Genomic DNA, 20,415 nt, shown 5'->3' on the forward strand with positions numbered 1-20,415 from the left:
TGATTACATTTTGTATGATGGATTATGCAGAAAAAGTAGAATTGGGCTGAAAGATCTGTCGCTTTATCACCTGTTCAGGTTGTAAATCGGGTTTTTAAAAAGTAACTAAGTAATTAATTACTTTTGAAAATAAGTAATCAGTAAAGTAATGGGGAAGTAATCAGTAATTAGTTACTGATTACTTTTTTCAAGTAACTTGACCAACACTGCATACAAGTCACAGCAGGACTGGTCTTAATTAGAATAAATAATTTCATCCATTGGGTTTAATTTGTAATAAATGAGCATTTTACTTGTTTTATAACAAAATCACAGGGAAATGTGAAGAACAGTCTGGATGTCACAGTAGCTGTTGCAGGAGGGACAATCATCCAGACAAGTAAACAATGAGTTACAAACATGAAGCAGCAGCTCAGGATGTGTGCTGTGAGGCACCGAAGTGTTAGAGGAGATCGTGAAGTCGTTTCAGCTGCTTGTCCTGTTTCTTCCAGCTTCGCTGCGCTCAGCGACATCAAATTTCAAAATCGATGGGAGAGGGGCGAGATGAGGAGGAGAGCCTTTCTGTTGTTCTACTACCTTCTGCGTTCCCCCTTCTATGACAAATACTCTGAGTAAGTATCTGTGGTTAAGTGGTGTTTTCAGCGGTTTTATATCGTCTTCTGAAAAGTGTTGAAATTAGGATGACATAAATAATTGTACAATCTGTAGATCTGTCCCCTTGTAGCTGGGGGATGGGTGGGGCCTGATGGGTCCTGCCGGCCTGGTTTAGTGGGGCTTTGGGCTGGGTGAGCTGCAGTTGGGTGACCTAGTTCATTACAAGGCCCGGATGTATAGGGGCCTCTCCCTCCCCCTGCACTAAGGATGTATCAGACAAATACAGGTGACAGATGTCCTAAACTGGAGCTGGTGGTACATATTAGACGATGGTTTGCTTCGTGTTTCATCTACAGGTGCAGGAAGCCTGTCAGTACCTTCCTGAAGCCACCCACCTCCCCAATTAAAAGGAGTGGCTGGTGACTTTTGCACAGTATTGTAATTCTTGTTCCTTCACTGGTCTCTTAACAGTGTTACTTTTTACTCCTTCATGTGCAGGGAAAAGATTCTGTTCCTGCTCAGACTTTTGGCTGATCATGTTCCAGGAGTCGGGCTTGTGGCACGTAAGTAGAACCGTGTGCTCATTCTTCATGCACGATGTTGCCTTGCGTTGCTGTAACGGTCGAGAATTTAGACGTCTTAAAGCTGTTTGTAGAGCAACTGAAATTGTGACTTTAAAAAATAGCAGCTTTTGAAAATTGAATGCATTTCAGAGTTCTACTTCGTAATGCGTACTGTAAACATTTGTGCGTGTGAGAGAGAAATGAGACTGTCACCTGAAATTGCCTAAAATAATCAGGTGAAATGATTTCTTTAATTTGAAACAGATGAAATGAGTTTAGAGGGTTCGTACGGGTGCTTGAAATCCTTGAAAATGCTTAGATTTTATTAACTTGGTGTCTTTGGAAACAGCTTAGGGGGGAATAATAGCAATATGACAGACTGATCCATATGGGCAGTTCCTCGGCTTTCATTCAAAGTCTGTTTATCGTGAGCACCGACACATTAAACAACTTAAACATTATGAATGGCTTCAAGCTCACACTGAGGCCTGTGGGGCTCTATCAGCCACGGAGACGACAGACACATGTATGTGTTTTTTGTATATGAATGTTTCATATTTCAAGGCTGCCTGTTTATTTAAGGGAGATGAACAATACATTATTATTTGACATAATTCTATGACAGGTGATGGACTGAATAAATAGATTTTAGGTCGATGTTTGTGCGTTCTTAAAGTCTTATATGTTGAACTGAACTGAGTGTGTCATCTGTTCAAAGCCTCCCGTCAGTGCTGTTCTCCATGCCTGTCTTACTGTGCATGGTGTTATTAGCACAAACACTTTAAAGCTGATCATTTAGGACTGTAACAATAATCCAGAGAGCAATGTAGTCAAACATCTCACAGTTAGTTTTGAATGAATGAACTAAAGAAAACAACAAACATCTGTCTGATGAGAAGACTTATTAATTTGGCCTTAACGTGCATCATTTTGTCATGTTTGGCGCAGTTTTCTTGTTTTGTGGGCTTGTTTTTTATTCAGCAGGAGATGAATATCTCTAACAAGTTGATTAGTTCACATTTGCACATATTAATTTTTAAGTGAAATGTGTGTTTTAAGTTTATATGAAGTGTGCTGGAAAAGCTTGAAAATGGACCTTGAAAGTGCTTAAACAGTGCTTGAATTTGACCCTGAAAAGGTGTATGAACCTTGAGTTAACATGTGGGAGAATCCACTTCATTTGAAAGTCACGTGAATGTGCATCGACACTAAAAATCCAGTAACATCCACTGAAACTGCATTATCATATCTGTCTTATTCTCTCGGCTTCTCCATTTAGAGGTTGCCACAGATGATCCATCTGACTTTATCTCTAATACCATCTTCTCTCAAAAACCACTGTAATCACATTATCATATATATGTTTTCTTCTTTCAGCTGCTTTCTTTAGAGGTTGTCCTCAGTTTCGTTTCTAATACTGTAAAGTTTTATGAGATGTTACTTTTCACAGGTAGGCCAATCACAGGTGATACCTGCGATACATTATTACAGTGTTATACATATATGATAATTCACTTTTATTTTTTTCTAAAACGTACCGTCACATTACTTATCACAGGCAGAGTTTATTATTAAGAAAGAGTCCAGAGGAGCGCAGTCCCTCGCGCTCCCAGGCCTGTTTTTAAATGTATTTTTTTAATTATATTGCTGCAACTCGTCCTGTCAAACCTGCAGCTCAAAGTCTTCTCTTCACAGTTGAGACTGAGACTTTCTTACTACGACCTCTGTTAAGCTGCGATGAAGCTGTTGTGCTGAGAGCCGCCGATCACACAGAAACGTGTCCTCTGATCCAGTCGTGTCTTTGGGTCTGAACTTCCTGTCAGTTTGTTTCTGAGTGCAGGAGGAGGAAACTGGACTCACTGACACCTTGACTTTCTTTGCAGTTTCTGTGTCGGACAGACCTACAGACCTAAGAGTTATGGTGGTCTGTTTCTCTTCCATTACTAATTGCCCTTTTCTCTGCATTTCTGTAGCAACACACTCCTTCCTGCATATATACATGTACACATATATGGATACACGGAGAGAGATCTTTTTCTTTTCTTGTTTTTTTGGCACTGTTGTTCCACCATATGATACATGATTTCATGAACTATTAGTGCTGGGTTTGATTGTGTTGTCTCTGTGTTCAGGTCCCCTGATGGATTATCTCCCCACCTGGCAGAAGATCTACTTCTACAACTGGGGCTAAAACCTGCACTCGGATCTTTGACGTTTGCTAATCAGCTGGAGAAACTGCACAAAGGACCCATCAGTTGCCAGGATGGAACAGAGACACAGACTCTTGCAATAATTCCTCAGAAATCAGATAAAATGATTGGAAATGACTGGCCTGCAGTGAGGGACAAAAATGAAATCATTACAGTTATAATTAAAATCCCAGCGCTCAGCAGGTTTTTTGGTACACAAAATATGTCCTAAATCTTTGCAGTGTAGACACACTATGAGCCTGATTTATAGCAGAATCTCTTTGAACTCCGCCCATCATTGCACTGCTTTATCTGTCAATAACAGATGATGTATTTCAGCAGCTCGCTGCAGAGAGGAAGGTGGACCCATGTAAATACAGTGCGCCTACACGTTATACAGGTTAAAGCAAAGCATGTCTTCATAATACATGAACTCAACACAATTGCTCTCATTTGCTGACAGTCTGCATGCACAAATATAATTTGTTATTATTGTTCTTGCTTTTTGGTAATTTATAGATTTCCAAATGCTCAAGATTACAGTTGAATAACCGACTGACAGGTTAGTCTGAGGTTAGCTGCATTTTTTTCCTGTTTCTTGTGGTCTTTTTCTTTTTTTCAAATCAACATTAAAATCCCAAATCTGAATTATTCCAGCTTTTTTTTTTTACCTTTTAGATTTAAAAACAAACACTGAAGCAACACTTTGGAAGAAAACCACAGATGATAAATTCAGCAGGTTTTTCTTTTTGTGGAAAGCAAAAAGAAAGTCAACCCTGTTGTAATTAGGTGAAATGTGGATGATAAATTACATGGATAGATATCAGTTGAACAGTGATGAAATTTGATTATTTATAACATTTGAATCAAACTGTGTGATTAATAGTAACAGTCAGCTAACAAACACTTACGTACGCTAAGGATGAGCTGAAGCAACAGTAGTTTAGAAACTATTATAAGGCTTAGAGCTTGTAATACAACAGCATAAACCTTGCATTGAACAACAGACGTCTGTTCTGGTCATTCTTCAGATTTTCCACAAACAGAATGGATTCATATCCACAGTACAGTAATCATGTTCCCACCAAACAACCTCCAGGGCTGGAAGATGGGAGCTAAATCACTTGTACCAGAACCAGTTCACTTTAATTCAGGTTTATTTATATAGCACCAACTCACCTGAGAGTGTTTGATACTGAAGCACCTACAATGTTAGACAGTTCAATCACACAGCTCCCTATGAGAAAGTGTTGGGTGAGGAAGGAAGTACTCAGTTTTAACTGGAAGACACCAACAGCAGAACCAGGCTGTCCAGTCCAAACTGCATGTTTACAGCCTGCAGCACAGTTTGAGTTGCCGGACTGAAATAGCTCAAAGGCCGACTTCAATTTCTTTGCATTAAAATCTGTGGGGCGTCCCCACTTTTTTTCCACTTTTGGATCATTTTCATTTCAAATCTGCTTTTATATAAAAATGTGTGAATGTTGAACAGAGTAAAATCTAGTACGGCAGCAACTAGGGCTGGGCCATATTATACCGTTCACGGTAATACCGGTATAATGTTAGACAATGATAGGAAAATGAAATATCGCGATAGAATGTAAGTAAAACGCGCATGCGCAGTGCCTTTGTTTTCATACGCACATGGCCGATTGTTGAGTGAAACAGATGAACCAGAATTGGTTTGTAAAAATGGTGCAACTTCCGTGATGTGGAACTGGTTTGGTGTTTGTCCGTCAGATACACGACAAAGCACATTTTTTTTGCAGAACATGCAAGCGGGCCGTCGTTATTGTCGTATTTGTCGGACTAAGATGCTCTTAAATCTGGGAGTAATCTGGGTCCTAAACCCCCCTCTTCAGGTCAAACGAACACTGCACTGAGAGTTAAAAACTGTCTAAATTCTTTCATCTTTAATAAAACGATCAGCATTGCTGCTTTACCAGGTGTAACTATGAAGTTTAACTTCCAGGCATCCATGAAAACAAAATGTATTACATTTAACGGAGTTAGAAGTTAGCAGGAAGCTAGCGGAAGTTAGCTCGCTAGTTTCGCTAGTTACCTAAGCATGATATTGCATGTTCTGACTGAGAGATTTCTGAAAAAATTCAAACGTACAGCTCTGCTATCACTTTCAACATAAATGAAGACAGGAAACTAAACAGCAGTGACGTTTGTAGGGTTACTGAAGTTGGGCTAGCTGGTATATAATGATGTGCTACGTGATCGCTAGCGACACAGCTATGTTAGCATAACATAAACAGTGAAGCTGGAGGACGAACACTAACACTTTTCCACTTATAAAAGTTAACGTGAAGGTTCTTGATGGTTAGAGACAAATGCAATCGCATGGCAGGATGCTGTAAACGGACCAAACTTCAGTCAGGAGAACAACTGAGATAATCCATCCACAATACGAGGTTAGTCATTAATATACTGCAACAACATGGGAATAGAGCAGCTGCCAGAGAATTCAACATTAATGAATCAATGGTACAGAAGTGGAGGAAGCAAGAAGAATGAGTTTAATAAAGTTTGATTTATCTGACTGCTTTGTTTCGCTTAATGTGCCTTATAATCCCGTGCACCTTATGGTCCGAAAAATACGTACTGCACACTGCAGTTTAATGTTGCAAAGCACCTCTTTTTAACTTCAGTGGATATTATACATGGTTATGCTCAGGATATGTCAGCCCATTTCTACTGGAAATGCCTTTTGGTTAAACTTTCAGCAAGGAATTAGCATTTGCACTGTTACATTTTTATAAAGCTTTAATGTACATAAAAACCAGCTTCTTGTTTAAGTGAAAATAAATGGAAGGTTGTCTTTTTGCGCTAGTAATGTTGTGGAGTTGTATTTTGTCTCGCATCAATTATATCGTCGGTTATATCGTTATCGCAAATTTTCAAATATATATCGTGATAAATATTTTTGGCCATATCGCCCTGCTCTAGCAGCAACCACAGGTTTAGCTTTGGGTGTTTGTGAGAAAGTTGACGTCAGTGAAAACAAAGCAGAGGTTTTTGATCTTTATTAACTGTTTCTTTTTGTAACCTACAAATAAATAGTTTTGAATGTTTCATCCTATCGCCCCACGTTTTTACCATGGGAAGGGCGCACACACGGGGTGATCAAAATTACACTTTGATGCATGAGAGAGGGAAAAAAAAAAAGAAACTACTTTCGAATTTTATCCAATTTCCAAAACTTGTTGAACGTAAAGTCTGCCCTGAACACACGAGACAAGATGGGATACGAACAAGCGCGGTGAATCTTCACAGTTCAAGTTCACTGTATTTAACTGCATTGTACATGGCAGTGAAATTTAGAGAGAATTCCTCGCCTCGAGTTAAATACTCGAGGATCATTTTTCTATTTAAAACTGAATATGTGAACTTAAAAGATACAAGCTTTCCAAAAATCAAAGCACTGAGGGTAAATCAAGGCAGACTCCAGGTTCAACAAGCAAAAACAAGTGAAACACAGCTGAAGGTGGCAGAGTGGAGATGCATAGTCAATACAGTATTATAGTTTTGAGCTGGGACAGCATATTCTGTCTGCAGTGCCTATTGGAGTTGGATTTAACCCTCCCTAATTCCCAGTATTGCACGCTGGAAGTTTGTTATAGGGAATGATGGATTTACTGCTGCACAATCTAATTCAAACACAGCATGTAACCATAGCAACTTGCACATCAAAAATGTGATGCTTCCATGTTTCACGCAGACAGAAACGCATAATTCCTCTCAAAGAGTTGAAAATCAGTCAGTGCTTTACGAAGAAAACAAACTGTGGACAAGTGCCACAGTAAGTGAGCAGCACTGTTTGGGATTGTTGTTCAAATAACACTAAAATATACACTGCCTCTTTTTTAAATCTCACAATAAAACAAAAACTAGCATGACATATTTGATTATATGAATGGAAATAAACTTTTGCAAAGGAATAAAATAAAGCAGAATGAACTCTGGCATCATTTTGAAAATCTAAGACCAAAGTATTCCAAACAGTAAATTACAACAAAACTCTGGTTTAGAAAAGAATACAACCTGTGACGCTCAGCTTTGCTCATGGAAACTTAAAGAGTCTGCTAATGAGAATGAGAGAAGAAAACACTGTCTCAAACTGTCAATAATGGAGGACGGACGTGACGGACATTTCTTTTCCCATGCAATACTTTCTGCTGTCCATGTCTCGTCCCATCTTCTCCGTCCAAATGCACGTGTCAGTCAAGAGGCTGTCTGGCTCCACACAGGTGTTAGTCCACCGGTCGATGCTGCTCAGTAGGAGCCGTAGCGGTCCTGAGGAGGGAATAAACACAAAAACAAGGAGAAGTATGAGCAAACTTATGGATTCAAGTGAAATAAAGCAGCTGTCTCGTGGACCAGTCTCACCTGGATCGTGTTCATGACACCATTGGCGAGGACAGCCATCTTTCCCGCAACGGTCTTGACTCCCTGTTTGAACTGAGCGATGTCCGAGCCAGAGGGAAGCACGCTGTCAAAGCCTGAGGCTCTTCCTGAGAGGAGCAGAGAAGTCTAATCAGACAGGACTTTTTCACACATCCAAATCAGTCAGGCTGGTTTCACACGGCAGTGATTCTGCTGAAAACACCGTAGGCCACCTCTACATGCAGCAATCCGTGGCTCAAGTTAGAAATCCCACTCTTGTTATTCACTAACTTTTTGGAGGTCATCATATATCATTTTTACCACTCAGCCTGAGGCAGCATCACAGTAACTTGAAAATGAGGTGAGCCAAGACTTGAATTCACACCACAGGTGCATCCACCGAAAATCAGTGACCTTGACGTCAGAGGTCAAGCTTTCTGAAGAACGAATTTGTACCAAATGTGCATCTACGAGGAGGCTGAGGGGATAGAATGAAGGTTTAACATCTTCAGTGAGAATCAGCTGTCTATTTGGGACTAAAGCAGAATAGCACAGCTTTCATCCACGCTGACATTGTCTGCATTTGTCTTTATTTGTGCTCGTGCGCTCATGTGCGAAGCCTCTTCTTTAAGCATAAAGGATAATATCTCATACCAAGGTATCAGCCTTGATCTAATCAACATTACTGCCAAACACACGTATCGCATTTGCCAATGAGGTAGTTGTACCTTCCCCAAAGGTGTAGGATACAGACCCTTTCTGCAGATTTAACACAATAATCCAGTGTCAGTGGGGTTTGAGACTGTCGAGTCCATATGTGATATTTTGATTTGATTTCTCCCATATAGTGGCTCCCTGTTAAATCCAGATTAAAATCTGAATCCCATAAATAATAAATAAATAATTACATAGTACCATATCACCCTATTAGAGCACTTCGCTCTCGCTCTGCAGGCCTACTTGTTGTTCCTAGAGTATTTAAAAGTAGAATGGGAGGCAGAGTCTTCAGTTTTCAGGCCCCTCTTCTGTGGAACCAGCTTCCAGTTTGGATTCGGGAGACAGACACTATCTCTACTTTCAAGATTAGGCTTCAAACTTTCCTTTTTGCTAAAGCATATAGTTAGGGCTGGACCAGGTGACCCTGAATCCTCCCTTAGTTATGCTGCAGTAGGTGCAGGCTGCTGGGGATTCCCATGAACCACTAAGTGTTTCTTTGCTTTCTATGTGAGTACACACCACTCTGCATTGAATCATTAGTTATTTCCCCCATTTTCACGTAGATTAATATATAGTTTTGTAAACACAAGTTAGAAGAGGAAGCTCAAAAGTGCAGATGAGTGCTGAGGAGTAAATGAACCTTGACATTATAAGAACTGCTGGTTAACGTTTACCTTTGTGGTCACTGCCATCTCCGAACAGGTCAGCTGAACTGATGGAAGTGCTTCCAGACATGCTCTCCAGCCTCGTCTTTGCATCATACTGAGAGAAAGATGAAACAAAGGTCAACCATGAGGTAAGAACAGAACATAGTAAACAGATGACAGGTGACATGTTAATTACAAGCCTACAGAGGCCCTAGATTTGAACTGTTTTATAGTGAAATGAAGACGAGAAGGTTCTCACCTCAGCACTACTCTCCCGACCAAAGAACATGTCTGAGGAGATGGCCTTTGCATTGGCAAACTTCTGCCTGGCCTCACTTGACTCGGAAACTGAAGCTGAGACGTCGGCTTTTCTTCTGCTGGGGAGTCTGAGTTTAAGCATTGAGAACGTGCGTCAGAGCTGAGAGCTTTAGACAGAAGCTAAAGGACATGTATGTATTTGGCAAGTGAATATGTGTGTACCGCTCTCCAGTTGGTTGGATACTAGAGATGGTGACCTCCTCCTTGGGGTCATCTTTCTCCAGTGCCCAGGAGGTGGTGAAAGAGGCAGTTCCTCCTTCAGTATCCCAACGGGATCCAAAACTGTCTCCCACTGTAAATGGGTTGTCTTTGTATCTAAGATGCAAAACACAGTGGGTTATTAAGGGAGTGCACTCCGTTCTCTCTATGTTCTGTGGTAGATAATGAATCCATGATACATAAGTGGGTTCTGTGCGTACTTTGGAGGTCCAGAGGTGAAACCAGGCTCATCAAACATTTCCAGTTTGGAGCGAGAAGAGGACTTTGCTCCCACGGGCGTTTCCTGCTCGATGACCTGCATCTCTGACATCACTGAATGTGACACGGCACTGCAACAGGAAATAAATGCTCACATTTACAGACCTAACAAACAATTGGCATTCCTCTATTCTGCGTTAGCTTCCTGTGTTATGAGCAAAAACTATTATCAAGGTTCAAATTCAATTCAAGAACTTTTTAAGCACTTTCAAGGTCCATTTTCAAGCTTTTCCAGCACATTACCAAACAAAAGGCTGCCTTATGTGCATATACTGTATAATCTTAAACACACATTTCACTTAAAAATTAAGATGTGCAAATATGAACTAATCAACTTGTTAGCGATATTCATCTCCTGCTGAAAAAAAAAAGCCCCAAAAAACAAGAAAACTGCGCCAAACATCACAAAAGAATCCACATTAAGGCCAAATTAATAAGTCTCAGGGCACATAGTTGTTTCAAATAACGTTCAGATTTTTCACATAACAAGCAGCGAGGATTTTGTCCCTCATCATTTCCTCTGGAAGCACTTTATAAGGTGGTCTTTCACATGAACATTTTCCAAGTGGTAATCCTTAGCTCTTATCTGCTGCTATAAGCTACACTATATTGCATTTTTTTTGCATCCTGTATGTCGAGAATCTTCAGCTAAATTCTGAAACTGAAATGAAAAATGTGTTTACCTCCTGTTGCCGAAACCCATGCCCAGTCTCTCAGCCTGCTCTTTTTTCTTGCCTTGCAGATTCTGGAGCTTCTTTTCCTCCATCTTTCTGTCAATTTCCAGCTCTTTGTAGGCCAAACGCATCGAGGCAACACTGCAGCCGTCAGAACAGAATTTTAAACATTAGATTTTTTTTTTTTTTATTGGGAAAAACGTACAAAAGATCCATCTTAAACATTCATTCATTTGACTTAATTTTTATTACATGCTTTTCTTATTTTGCCTTTTACTGTGGTGGACGAGCATAAAACAAGGCCAAAGTTTTAAATAACGAGTATGCAGCGTGCTGTGAACACTGATTCAGTTTGTTTTTCCATTTACTGCTGGCTGTGTGTGACTCAAGCAAAGCTACTTTATTAACGTAAAACATAGAGGTGTGTGGCTGGAAGGAATAAAACGGTTTAGCATTAAAAAAATAGATGAATGAAAATAAGAGAGAGTATTTTTTCTTATTCTTACATGGATTCCTCGGCTTGTTTCTGAGCCTCCACGGCCTGCTCCTCTCTCAGCTTCTCAGCCACTTGTGCCTGCTTCTCCACCTCTGAGAAACTCTTATTGCTCACCTTCTGGGCACCGAGACCTTTCTTTGCACCGAGCTGCATCAGTAGGAAAACGTGGTTAAAGTGCGTCCTCAGCTTTAAGCTGATAACTCACAGAAGAGGGAATGTGAAGGAAAATTCATGATACTAACTTTTTGTCATGTTAGGAAATAAATAATCCTGAGCTTTTTTCAGCAGCTTCATGTGGTAGAGAAACAATGAAATATTTGTGGTTTGACTCACCCCTTTTTTAGCTGCCATGGGCTTCTTTTTCCCAATGATAGAAGGTTTCAGATCTGTAACACATGGGACAATGTCTTTTTAAAACACATTTACAACATCATTTTATCTCTCGAGATATTTTCACTCATGACTTCCGAAGTTCATTTGTAATTTTGTTGTTAGACATTAACAACAATAATTTACTCAGTGGACAATCCCCTCAGCTGTTTCAAAGTCCAGCTAGCTCTGATCCTTCCCACTGGAGACAGTCGCTCTTGTACTCCTCTACAGGTCGGATGCAAACTGCCACTGACTAGAACTCACAGCAGTTCACAGAGAACTGGTGCCAGTACTCTGAGCTCACCGATGCTTCAAACTGAATGGAGACTACAATCACCAGCTGCAGTCCAACATGGTGCAGCTGGAGCTGTGAGCTTCTCTCACCCCAACCAATCACAGCAGATGGCCCCGCCCCTTCCTGAGCCTGGTTCTGCTGGAGGTTTCTTCCTGTTAAAAGGGAGTTTTTCCTTCCCACTGTTGCCAAAGTGCTGCTCATAGGGGGTCATATGATTGTTGGGTTTTTTTCTTTGCATGTATTATTGTAGGGTCTACCTTACAATACAAAGCGCCTTGAGGCGACTGTTGTTGTGATTTGTAGCTGTATAAATAAAACAAATTGAAACTGACTTCTCACATTTAGCTCCATCAGACAATCTGCAGAGTTCAGGGCTCAGTATGCACGAAAACAGCTTCATCTGGCGCCAAAGCAAAGGTTAAAACAAATTTAAGAAATCAGTGCAGCAAAAGCGTTCTGCTCAGGTAAAGGCACCGCACCACAGCACTTAGACCTCAGGTTCACAAAACCAGCTTTTTTTGCATTCCAGCAAGAACATCGTGTTCAGTAATGCCAATGTTAGTCAGCCACTTTGCCCTCAGCAGAGTTACACATCCTGGTAACAATTTCAGAGTGACAGGCAGCAACTATCATTACAGACATTTAGGAAACTCTTTACTTTTCAGTCACATTACTGTGGTGACACAGACAATCTCAACAGCTTGGCAAAGTACGTAGTCGTTTTGCACAGTGTAGTAACTTTGAATTAAGTTTCACTCAATGACAATAAAGAGCTTTATGCTTGTCAAAGAGTATCTTGTTGAACAGCTGTACAAATAAGACCAGTGAGCTGATACTGTTTACATGACAGAGTAGGAGAAACAGGAGGTGACTGAGGAGATGTTAATAAAAGCAACAAAACCATGCGTCTGAGCTAGAAAGCAGCTGGTGCAAACTACACCCGCACGTATCACCTTGAGGTGTCCATCCTTCACGTGATGACAAACGCATGGAGTCCTCTAAAGAGCAGGACAAACCAGTCAGCACAAACCAGTCAGCACAGTCATAATGCTCATGTTCCAGATTACATTGCACTACCCGTGGTGGATATGCACACTCGACAGAAGCATTACAGAAGTGATAAGTCAAATCAGGAGAAAAATGAATTCATTAAAATTCAGGAACTCTTAATATGCAGTTCAACAAAAACAAGATTCCCATAAGAGCCACATACTGTTTCTGACATACGCTACTTAATATAAATACTAGTTTGTACTCGCAAATAATTCAATTATGAGATCATGATTCTTGGTAACAAGAGTACTAACTAATATATTAGATAAAATGTTTCATGTTCTCAATGATTTTAAAGACTTCACAACATCATTTTACTAGAACAGGAGGCTCAGCTTTCACGTGGAACCTGCTGTGTTTGGAGGCCCACAGCCTCTCTGCTTATAAAACTTGCTTTCTGATAAAGCTCATAGTAAGTGTTGCCCCTGGTGACCCTCAACCTTCCCTACATTATGCAGCTGTAGGCTCAGGCGGTTTTGTACCTTACATAAGGCACATTAATGATGGTTTTGTTGTCAAAAGAAATAAAACTGAGTTGAACTGAAGTGGAGAATGACCCACTATGTAAATGTGCATGTACTTCTATTGCACGATTCTACTTTGAGGAACACTGATTCATCTATTCAGACCTACTGATACTGTGCTTTATTAAAGGTGAACTACCACACACACACACTAATACTCTGACAGATGCATCAGGAGGTATTTAAAGTTGAGTATCTCGCCCAGGGACACTTGTGCATGTCGACTAGAAGAACCTGGGATCAAACCACAAACCTTTTGATTAGGATTCCTCCCACTGTAGCTCCCAACCAGCCTCACAGTACGACAGAAATATTCTAATCATTATGAATGAATGTGAATAATATGACTCGAAAGTGGGACAGTCTTCACGGGAACACAAAGACAAAAGGATGTATGGATACAAAAGTATAAACACAGTCGAAGCAGAGTAAGGGAAGCATCTATACACAGAAACATAAATGGCAACACAAAGAAAAACTACAGATAACAGCTGTGCAGTTACAGAAGAACAGAGGCTCTGTGAAGCTAATGCACTCACCAATGGCAGCTTTGGGTGATGTGCTCAAACCATCAATGCTGGGTCCTTCCTCTGGCTCTAAAAAGATAAAAGCAAAACAAGGTTGAAGCAAATTTTTCAGACATACTTACTGCATTTTTCTTAGTATTTATTTGCTGCATTCAAAACAGGATCAATGTGAAAATAAACAGTCATGCGAAAAAGGACGTTTACCCCCTTTCCATTTTAAGGCTTTAATATCAGGACATCAATAAAAGTATACTGTGTATAATGTGGTGTTGTTCATGTGAGGTTGTGTTGACTTCATTTCATAACTTTTTCTTTATTTTATTAACAAAAACTAAGCCAAAATGCAGAAGCACTGTGATTCCCACTGGTTTCAAAGGCATCAGCAGTTCCAGGTAAGATGACTAATCACTATGGGCACGTTCCAACCAAACTAACCAGGACGTGTCTTTTAATGAAGTAATATCTCTTTGAAATAAACAAAGTAACGACTCATTCATCCCATCACCTTTTCACACATCAGATTTAGTCACAGCTATTAGAGCTGCAAGTCTGCGTGTCTGCACGGTAGCAAGCACACCAAACACAATGAACCTGGCAATGCAACGCTGACAACTAAGATTCATTTTACTTACGGGTGTCATCCTGGCCTTTAGCAGCTGTGTTCGTCAGCTGCTGGGTGAGAGTGGCTCCGTTCTGCTCTGGCTCAGAGGATGGTGCAACGTTCCAGTCATTAATAGGCTGAAAAATAATAATAATAATAATAATAATAATAATGGATTGGATTTATATAGCGCTTTTCAAGGCACCCAAAGCGCTTTACAATACCACTATTCATTCACTCTCACAATCACACACTGGTGGAGGCAGCTACAGTTGTAGCCACAGCTGCCCTGGGGCAGACTGACAGAAGCGAGGCTGCCATATCGCGCCATCGGCCCCTCTGGCCAACACCAGTAGGCGGTAGGGTAAAGTGTCTTGCCCAAGGACACAACGACCAGGACAGAGAGCCCAGGGATCGAACCGGCGACCTTCCGGTTACAGATGCGATTCCCAACCCCCTGAGCCACGGTCACCCCATAAATGTCATTAAATTTAAAGAATGGATGCAACTTAAGCCTGTAACTTTAAATCTATACGTCTTTCACTCAGGAGATTTAAACTATACACAAATCATTTGTGGCTCACTGTTTAATCAGAAACACTTAAAATCTGACCAACAACAACATATATTTTATAAGCTGACTGTAATGATGAACTGTAATAATCCCACGTGGCAGTTATAAACCAGTCTTGAGAAGATTAGTCTTATTAACTAGTCCTATAACTAGTGACACTCTCAACACTTTAGTTACTCAAATGCTTTTGTTTGAACTTTAACAATGAGTTTGACACACACACACACACACACACACACACACACACACACACACACACACACACACACTTTTAATCAGCCTTGTATACCTAAAGCAGCATTTCCTATAGATTCATAACGGGGAAGGAGATGATATGCTCATCTGTACATTTACATACACACACGAGCATTTTCTCCAAGTGACGCACAAAATCTTATAAGAATTTTAATCATTATAATAATAATTTCAAAAACAATTCTGTCACAGATACAAAGCTTGGTGACTCTTAAGTTTTGTACGTTTGACATACGCTGAACACGACACGTGAAACAAACGCAAACGGAGAATAAGTCTCTAAACTAGCGGGGCTTGTGGAAACACAGACCCAACAGTGGAATTTATAGTAAGTATTATTTTAGTAGGAGACGGGGTGCATACAGACACAGCAAGTTTCTCTTCTGTAACAAATAACTAAACACTAACTAAACGTCTAGACTAACTAGAAAAGTCTCGGAAAGCAGCTGCAGATGGAAGTTCTTTCTCTGATCTGCAGTTTTCCACCTGATGCACGTTCAGACTTTAAATAAGCACCAGAGCAGAAAAAGAACTGCCTCAGAACTGCAGGCCAGTGGAGCTGCAGCACTCTGCTGCAGAAGCAGATAACGAGCACCACCACAACAGTGACATGGCCAGTGAGCCAGAGAGTAGTGAAACACTGAAAGATGGAAAGGGCCATGGTTAGCTGGTTAGAAATGACTTAACTACAACTAAGAGAGGAATGGAGGCCACTGTTCTGTGCACTGTAAAAGAAATGCTAAAATGAGTTGCTAATTAAACCTGGAATGTCTGCGTGAGGAACACTATAATATTGTAGACGTGATTAAACAACATGCTGTGACATTAAAAGCACCAGAAACAAAAACAAACCTGGGTGTGTTCATCAAAAAAGTCTGTTTCTTTCTTGTCAGAAGCTGCAGGCGTGCCTCCTGAAGACGAGTCAATCCAAAGCTGCAACAGCAAAAAGGAAAACTTGTGTTGTAAATTCAAAAGCTTTTCATATTTTTTGAAGTAGAGTAGATCCTGAATTAATGATGGTTTTGTTTATAAAACAAAAGGATGGTCATTGGTTCGATCCATGGCTACTTGAGTCTGCATGTCAGAGTACTTGGGAAAGCCACTGAATCAAATGTTAGACAAGGTATATTAATGATCTGGTGAATGAAGCTTGTAGTACTTTCAGTGCTCGGTTACAGTAAAAGTCCATTTACCATGTACTTTGAACTAGAACTGCCACATGGCTCAAACACTAATAATTCTTTTATCACTGAGCCTCAATGTACCAACAACTCATTAAACTAGGAGCACGCAAGCCTACGCAGAAATAATAACATCTGCAGTGACGCAAACATTTCCTAAACGTTTTCCCTTCATTGATACTCACGTCTGTGCCATATTTAGACAATGCAGCATTTGCTAGCTGTCGAATCTTCTCTCTGTACATCTGGGCAGCACGACTGTTATACTTGGCATTGGTGTCGTTTGTGGAGCAGCCATGCTGGCGGAAGAATGCCGTCTTCAGATTAAAAAAACAGAAATGACATTTCAGAAGAATTAGAAACCACAGACGTGTCGTACCAGAAAGCCACACCTCACAAAACATGGCTCATTTAGGTAAAAGACAACAATCGTTTTGTTTTTTTATTTGAGAAAAACCTCATTACGCTTGGTACTCAGGTTCAGACTTACCGCATTGGCGTTACCTCCAACCTGCATACACCTAAGTTGAAACCAGTTCCAGTTGGAGTCTAACTCAGTGGATCTGCGGAGGAAAGGGGGACAATGTGGAAAGTCAACATGGACAGATTTACTAACAGTCTTTCCCAGAACAAAACCCTCCTTCTGTGTTAAAATATCATAAACAGACACATTTTTAGATCAGCTACAAAGCTGAGGTACAATGAAGTTTACCTGATGAAACTGAGATGCACTCCCAGTGAGCGGTGGATGCCAGAGCAGTCGATGCACAAGAAGACACCATATGGAATACTTGCCCAACTGGGGTTTTTGGCAGCACAGTCAAAACATACCTATGCAGACAGAACATCAGCATTTTAATGAAACATTTCTGCCTCGACCAACCCACGTGGTCACAGTCCATTACATTTTCCTGCTGCTAATCGTGCAATATGAGCAAGAGAAGCAACATCATCACCAGATAATAATGTTGCCAGTCAGTTATATTTAAACAGCTCGTTTCAACATTCCTGAAGACTTTCTCATTGAATTTACTGTCACAGAAAAGCAGCAATGACATAGTTTAACATGGAGCTGCTGAGTGTTTACACACCGCGAAGAGCCAAGAGGTGGAGCATTTTTCAGACTGAAAGTGAAATAATGTTAAATATTGTATTAATTTCTATTAATCGATTATTAATATTAATTAATGTCTCTACACCATCATATTGTCTGTTTTCAGCAGCACAAAACTTTGCCTCCTATTAATGTCAGAATAGCTTCCAACAACACAGAATAAGGGTAACATTTTCATGCCATAGTTTAGATCGCGCATGTCTAATTTTATTTATTATTTTGTTGTTTATAATGTTGCATGCACTTCCTTAGAGATGTAACTATAAATTGCATTTATCAGCCCAAAATGCCTGTGATTGGCCTGTTCAGTATAGTCAAGTCCAGCAGTGCATTTCCAATTTTTCAAATTGACTATAAAAGAATGGATCAACTCCAAAAGAGCTGAAAACCACCAAACCTGCAGACCTCTTTTAGGGTTGGGAAATGAAACCTAGAATTTCTAATAATGACTTCTTCAAATGTTGATGGCATTTAATCACAATATTACTGAACTAAAAGGGTTCTCCACCCAAAAAACACAACAACTCCTGTGTTTATTACGTCCCTGCATGTCATTCTTTCTTGTCTATAGCTTAAAAGTTTTTTAATGAATTCTAATAAAATTTTGTAGGTGTGTACACTCTGGCATTATTATCACTTTGAGCTTCAGATCGATTTATTGACTTTCAAGGAGATGTCAGAGTTCTAAAATGACATGATATTCTTGCTGGTAATGTGAAGTAACATGTATTCATAAAGAATTACATAAAAACTATTACTACATTACTACTGCAGTAAGGGCATTACTGCAAAACTCCTGTGGTGACTAAAATCTCAACTAAAATTAAAAAAGCAAAAAATAAATAACTTCAAAACTCGACTTTGTGCTTTGCATTGAAAAAACATACAATATATACAGTTGTTAAAATGAGAGAGAACTTCTGGTTGGCTTCATTTTCCAGCTACGTCCAGCTTTTATAATGGGATAAAATGCTGATGCTTGGACTTTCCAACACCACGTTTCATAATACTTCTGTGAAGTGCGTTTCAAAACATCCATCCACGTCACGCACATGGCTGCCTGAGGTGTGTTTCACCCATTTCGACAGAGCTTTTGTGTTGCTTCTAGGCAGGCAACGTGCCAGGAAGCACAATTTCTACAAAGCACAATAATGAATGAATGAATGTTTTTGACATTACTGCTTCCATTTCTACTACTACTATAAGCACATGTATACAAGAAAACGATACCCGATCTCTCATTACTATCTTTGCTGTGGATTGTAAAGACCGATATAGATGATCAATTTACTTAGAAAATTGTACTGCACAGTATAATTGAAGAAATGATATTCAAATGATTACTGTCATATATAGAGAGTCGCAGTGTACTGTTCATTCATTAAATGATGTCAATGAAAAACACATGCTTTCAATGAAAAAATAAAAACGCAGACATTTACAGCTCTGACTGTAATCTATTATACTTTTTCTGCCTTTAAAGAAAACGTTGTTATCAAGTGACTTCATCTTCACTCTAACCTGTTACACACTTGCTGCACATACTGTTACATACCTGTTCATACTGCACTGCTAATATGAAAACTAACAGAGTAGTTAAAAGAAATCAAACGAAATCTCATAAACTTGCAGGGTCATATAGCCCAAACGCCTGACTCGGAGTAAGTAAAACATCATTCCTGTGTAAAAATAAATAAATAAAAATAATATTGCTTATGTATTTCCGTCACTTTGAACGCTTAATGACTTTACAGTGCCATCGTCTTTTATAATCTAATTTTAAACTATACTGTCACTCTGTAAACCGTTAGCTAGAACACCTACCGAACAAATGACTGTAAAACCGAAGTTCTGACTGACAAACGTTATGGAGCGCCAACACATCAGACTCTGCTAGCACTAACAGATACTTATCAATGAAATGAGTCAAATTTCACGGCTTTCAAAGCAAACCTAACGACCACGACTAAATGAGTCCCCAATATCGGACATATAGAAAGTTTAGTCTATTTAGTTCACGATTCTCCCATAATTTTCCCGACGTGGCACAGCGGAACAAGTTAGCTTCCTTAGCTTACACATACGTGGCCTTTATGTTAGACTACTTTACCGGTAGGCTAGTAGTCATTAGCTTTTGCTAGCTGTCTTACCGTGTAGCCGGGCCTTGCTAGGTGCTAGAACACGACTAGCTTCCCAGGTAATTTCTCCTGTCCAAAGCTAATCATGGACTGCCAGTATAAAAAAGCCTCACAAAGTAATACACAAGCAATGATGGTGAGTATTCGGTTACCTTGTTGGTAGGAACAGATCTTAATCTTTTGAAAATGGTAAGGATTTCGGTCTTATTTGGTTCCGTAGCCATCTTGACACTGACGATTTCTATAAGCTGACGTCACTACGGCAACTAGTGTGGCCCAAAAACCAAAAAGGTGAAAAGTCACCCGTGGTTCACCAACTTTAAAATAAAACAAGTCGATTAATTATCACATTTTTAAAAAACCATTTTCATTCGCACAGCATAATCAGCATTATGTTCATAATAGAATCAGTACATACCCTTGGAAAAAATGCATACAGTCAAACATGTCATTTAATGTAAACAAAACAAAACAAAACAAAACAAAAAAGTTAGAAGAAAAGGCTTCTATAAACATCCTCAAGGAACAAAATAAACATCAGAAGAAACTGTCATATGTAATGATGACTGACAAAGTAGATATACCTGTATATATCCAATCCTATCTTTTACTATCTATCTATGCATATGTATATAGATAGATTGGTCATCATCACATCACACAATATGCAATCATAAAAATCAGCACAGTGCAAAATAAATGACTTGACTTGAT

At 39.7% G+C, this 20,415-nt stretch overlaps 2 protein-coding genes across 3 annotated transcripts in view; one reads left to right on the forward strand and one right to left on the reverse strand.

Annotated features, from left to right (window-relative positions):
* Positions 1–3,994, forward strand: part of pex16 (peroxisomal biogenesis factor 16) — a 10,215-nt gene extending 6,221 nt beyond the window's left edge. Inside the window, exons 9-11 of the mRNA XM_042213989.1 lie at positions 492–611; positions 1,093–1,157; positions 3,290–3,994. Of these exons, the coding sequence (XP_042069923.1) occupies positions 492–611; positions 1,093–1,157; positions 3,290–3,348 (244 nt within the window). The 3' untranslated portion in view covers positions 3,349–3,994. The remainder of the gene's footprint in view (positions 1–491; positions 612–1,092; positions 1,158–3,289) is intronic.
* Positions 3,995–6,361: 2,367 nt separating this feature from the next.
* On the reverse strand, positions 6,362–19,983 carry arfgap2 (ADP-ribosylation factor GTPase activating protein 2). 2 transcript variants are annotated; one of them, XM_005947087.3, is made up of 17 exons: positions 19,854–19,983; positions 17,162–17,280; positions 16,940–17,012; positions 16,635–16,766; positions 16,121–16,201; positions 14,471–14,576; positions 13,851–13,907; positions 12,688–12,732; positions 11,401–11,453; positions 11,078–11,214; positions 10,581–10,712; positions 9,840–9,968; positions 9,583–9,735; positions 9,362–9,488; positions 9,130–9,217; positions 7,742–7,866; positions 6,362–7,648 (listed from the first exon to the last, which is right to left on the reverse strand). In XM_005947087.3, the coding sequence occupies exons 1-17, from the start codon at positions 19,923–19,925 to the stop codon at positions 7,628–7,630; spliced, it is 1,650 nt and encodes a 549-aa protein (XP_005947149.1). In that variant the 5' UTR covers positions 19,926–19,983; the 3' UTR covers positions 6,362–7,627. The 2 variants fall into 2 exon arrangements, with proteins under 2 accessions (XP_005947149.1, XP_005947150.1); XM_005947088.3 differs by lacking the exon at positions 12,688–12,732.
* Between the last annotated feature and the right edge of the window lie 432 nt (positions 19,984–20,415).

Source organism: Haplochromis burtoni, unplaced genomic scaffold (assembly GCF_018398535.1).
Source record: "Haplochromis burtoni strain Fernald_Lab_line unplaced genomic scaffold, NCSU_Asbu1 Contig_509, whole genome shotgun sequence".
NCBI lineage: Eukaryota > Metazoa > Chordata > Actinopteri > Cichliformes > Cichlidae > Haplochromis > Haplochromis burtoni.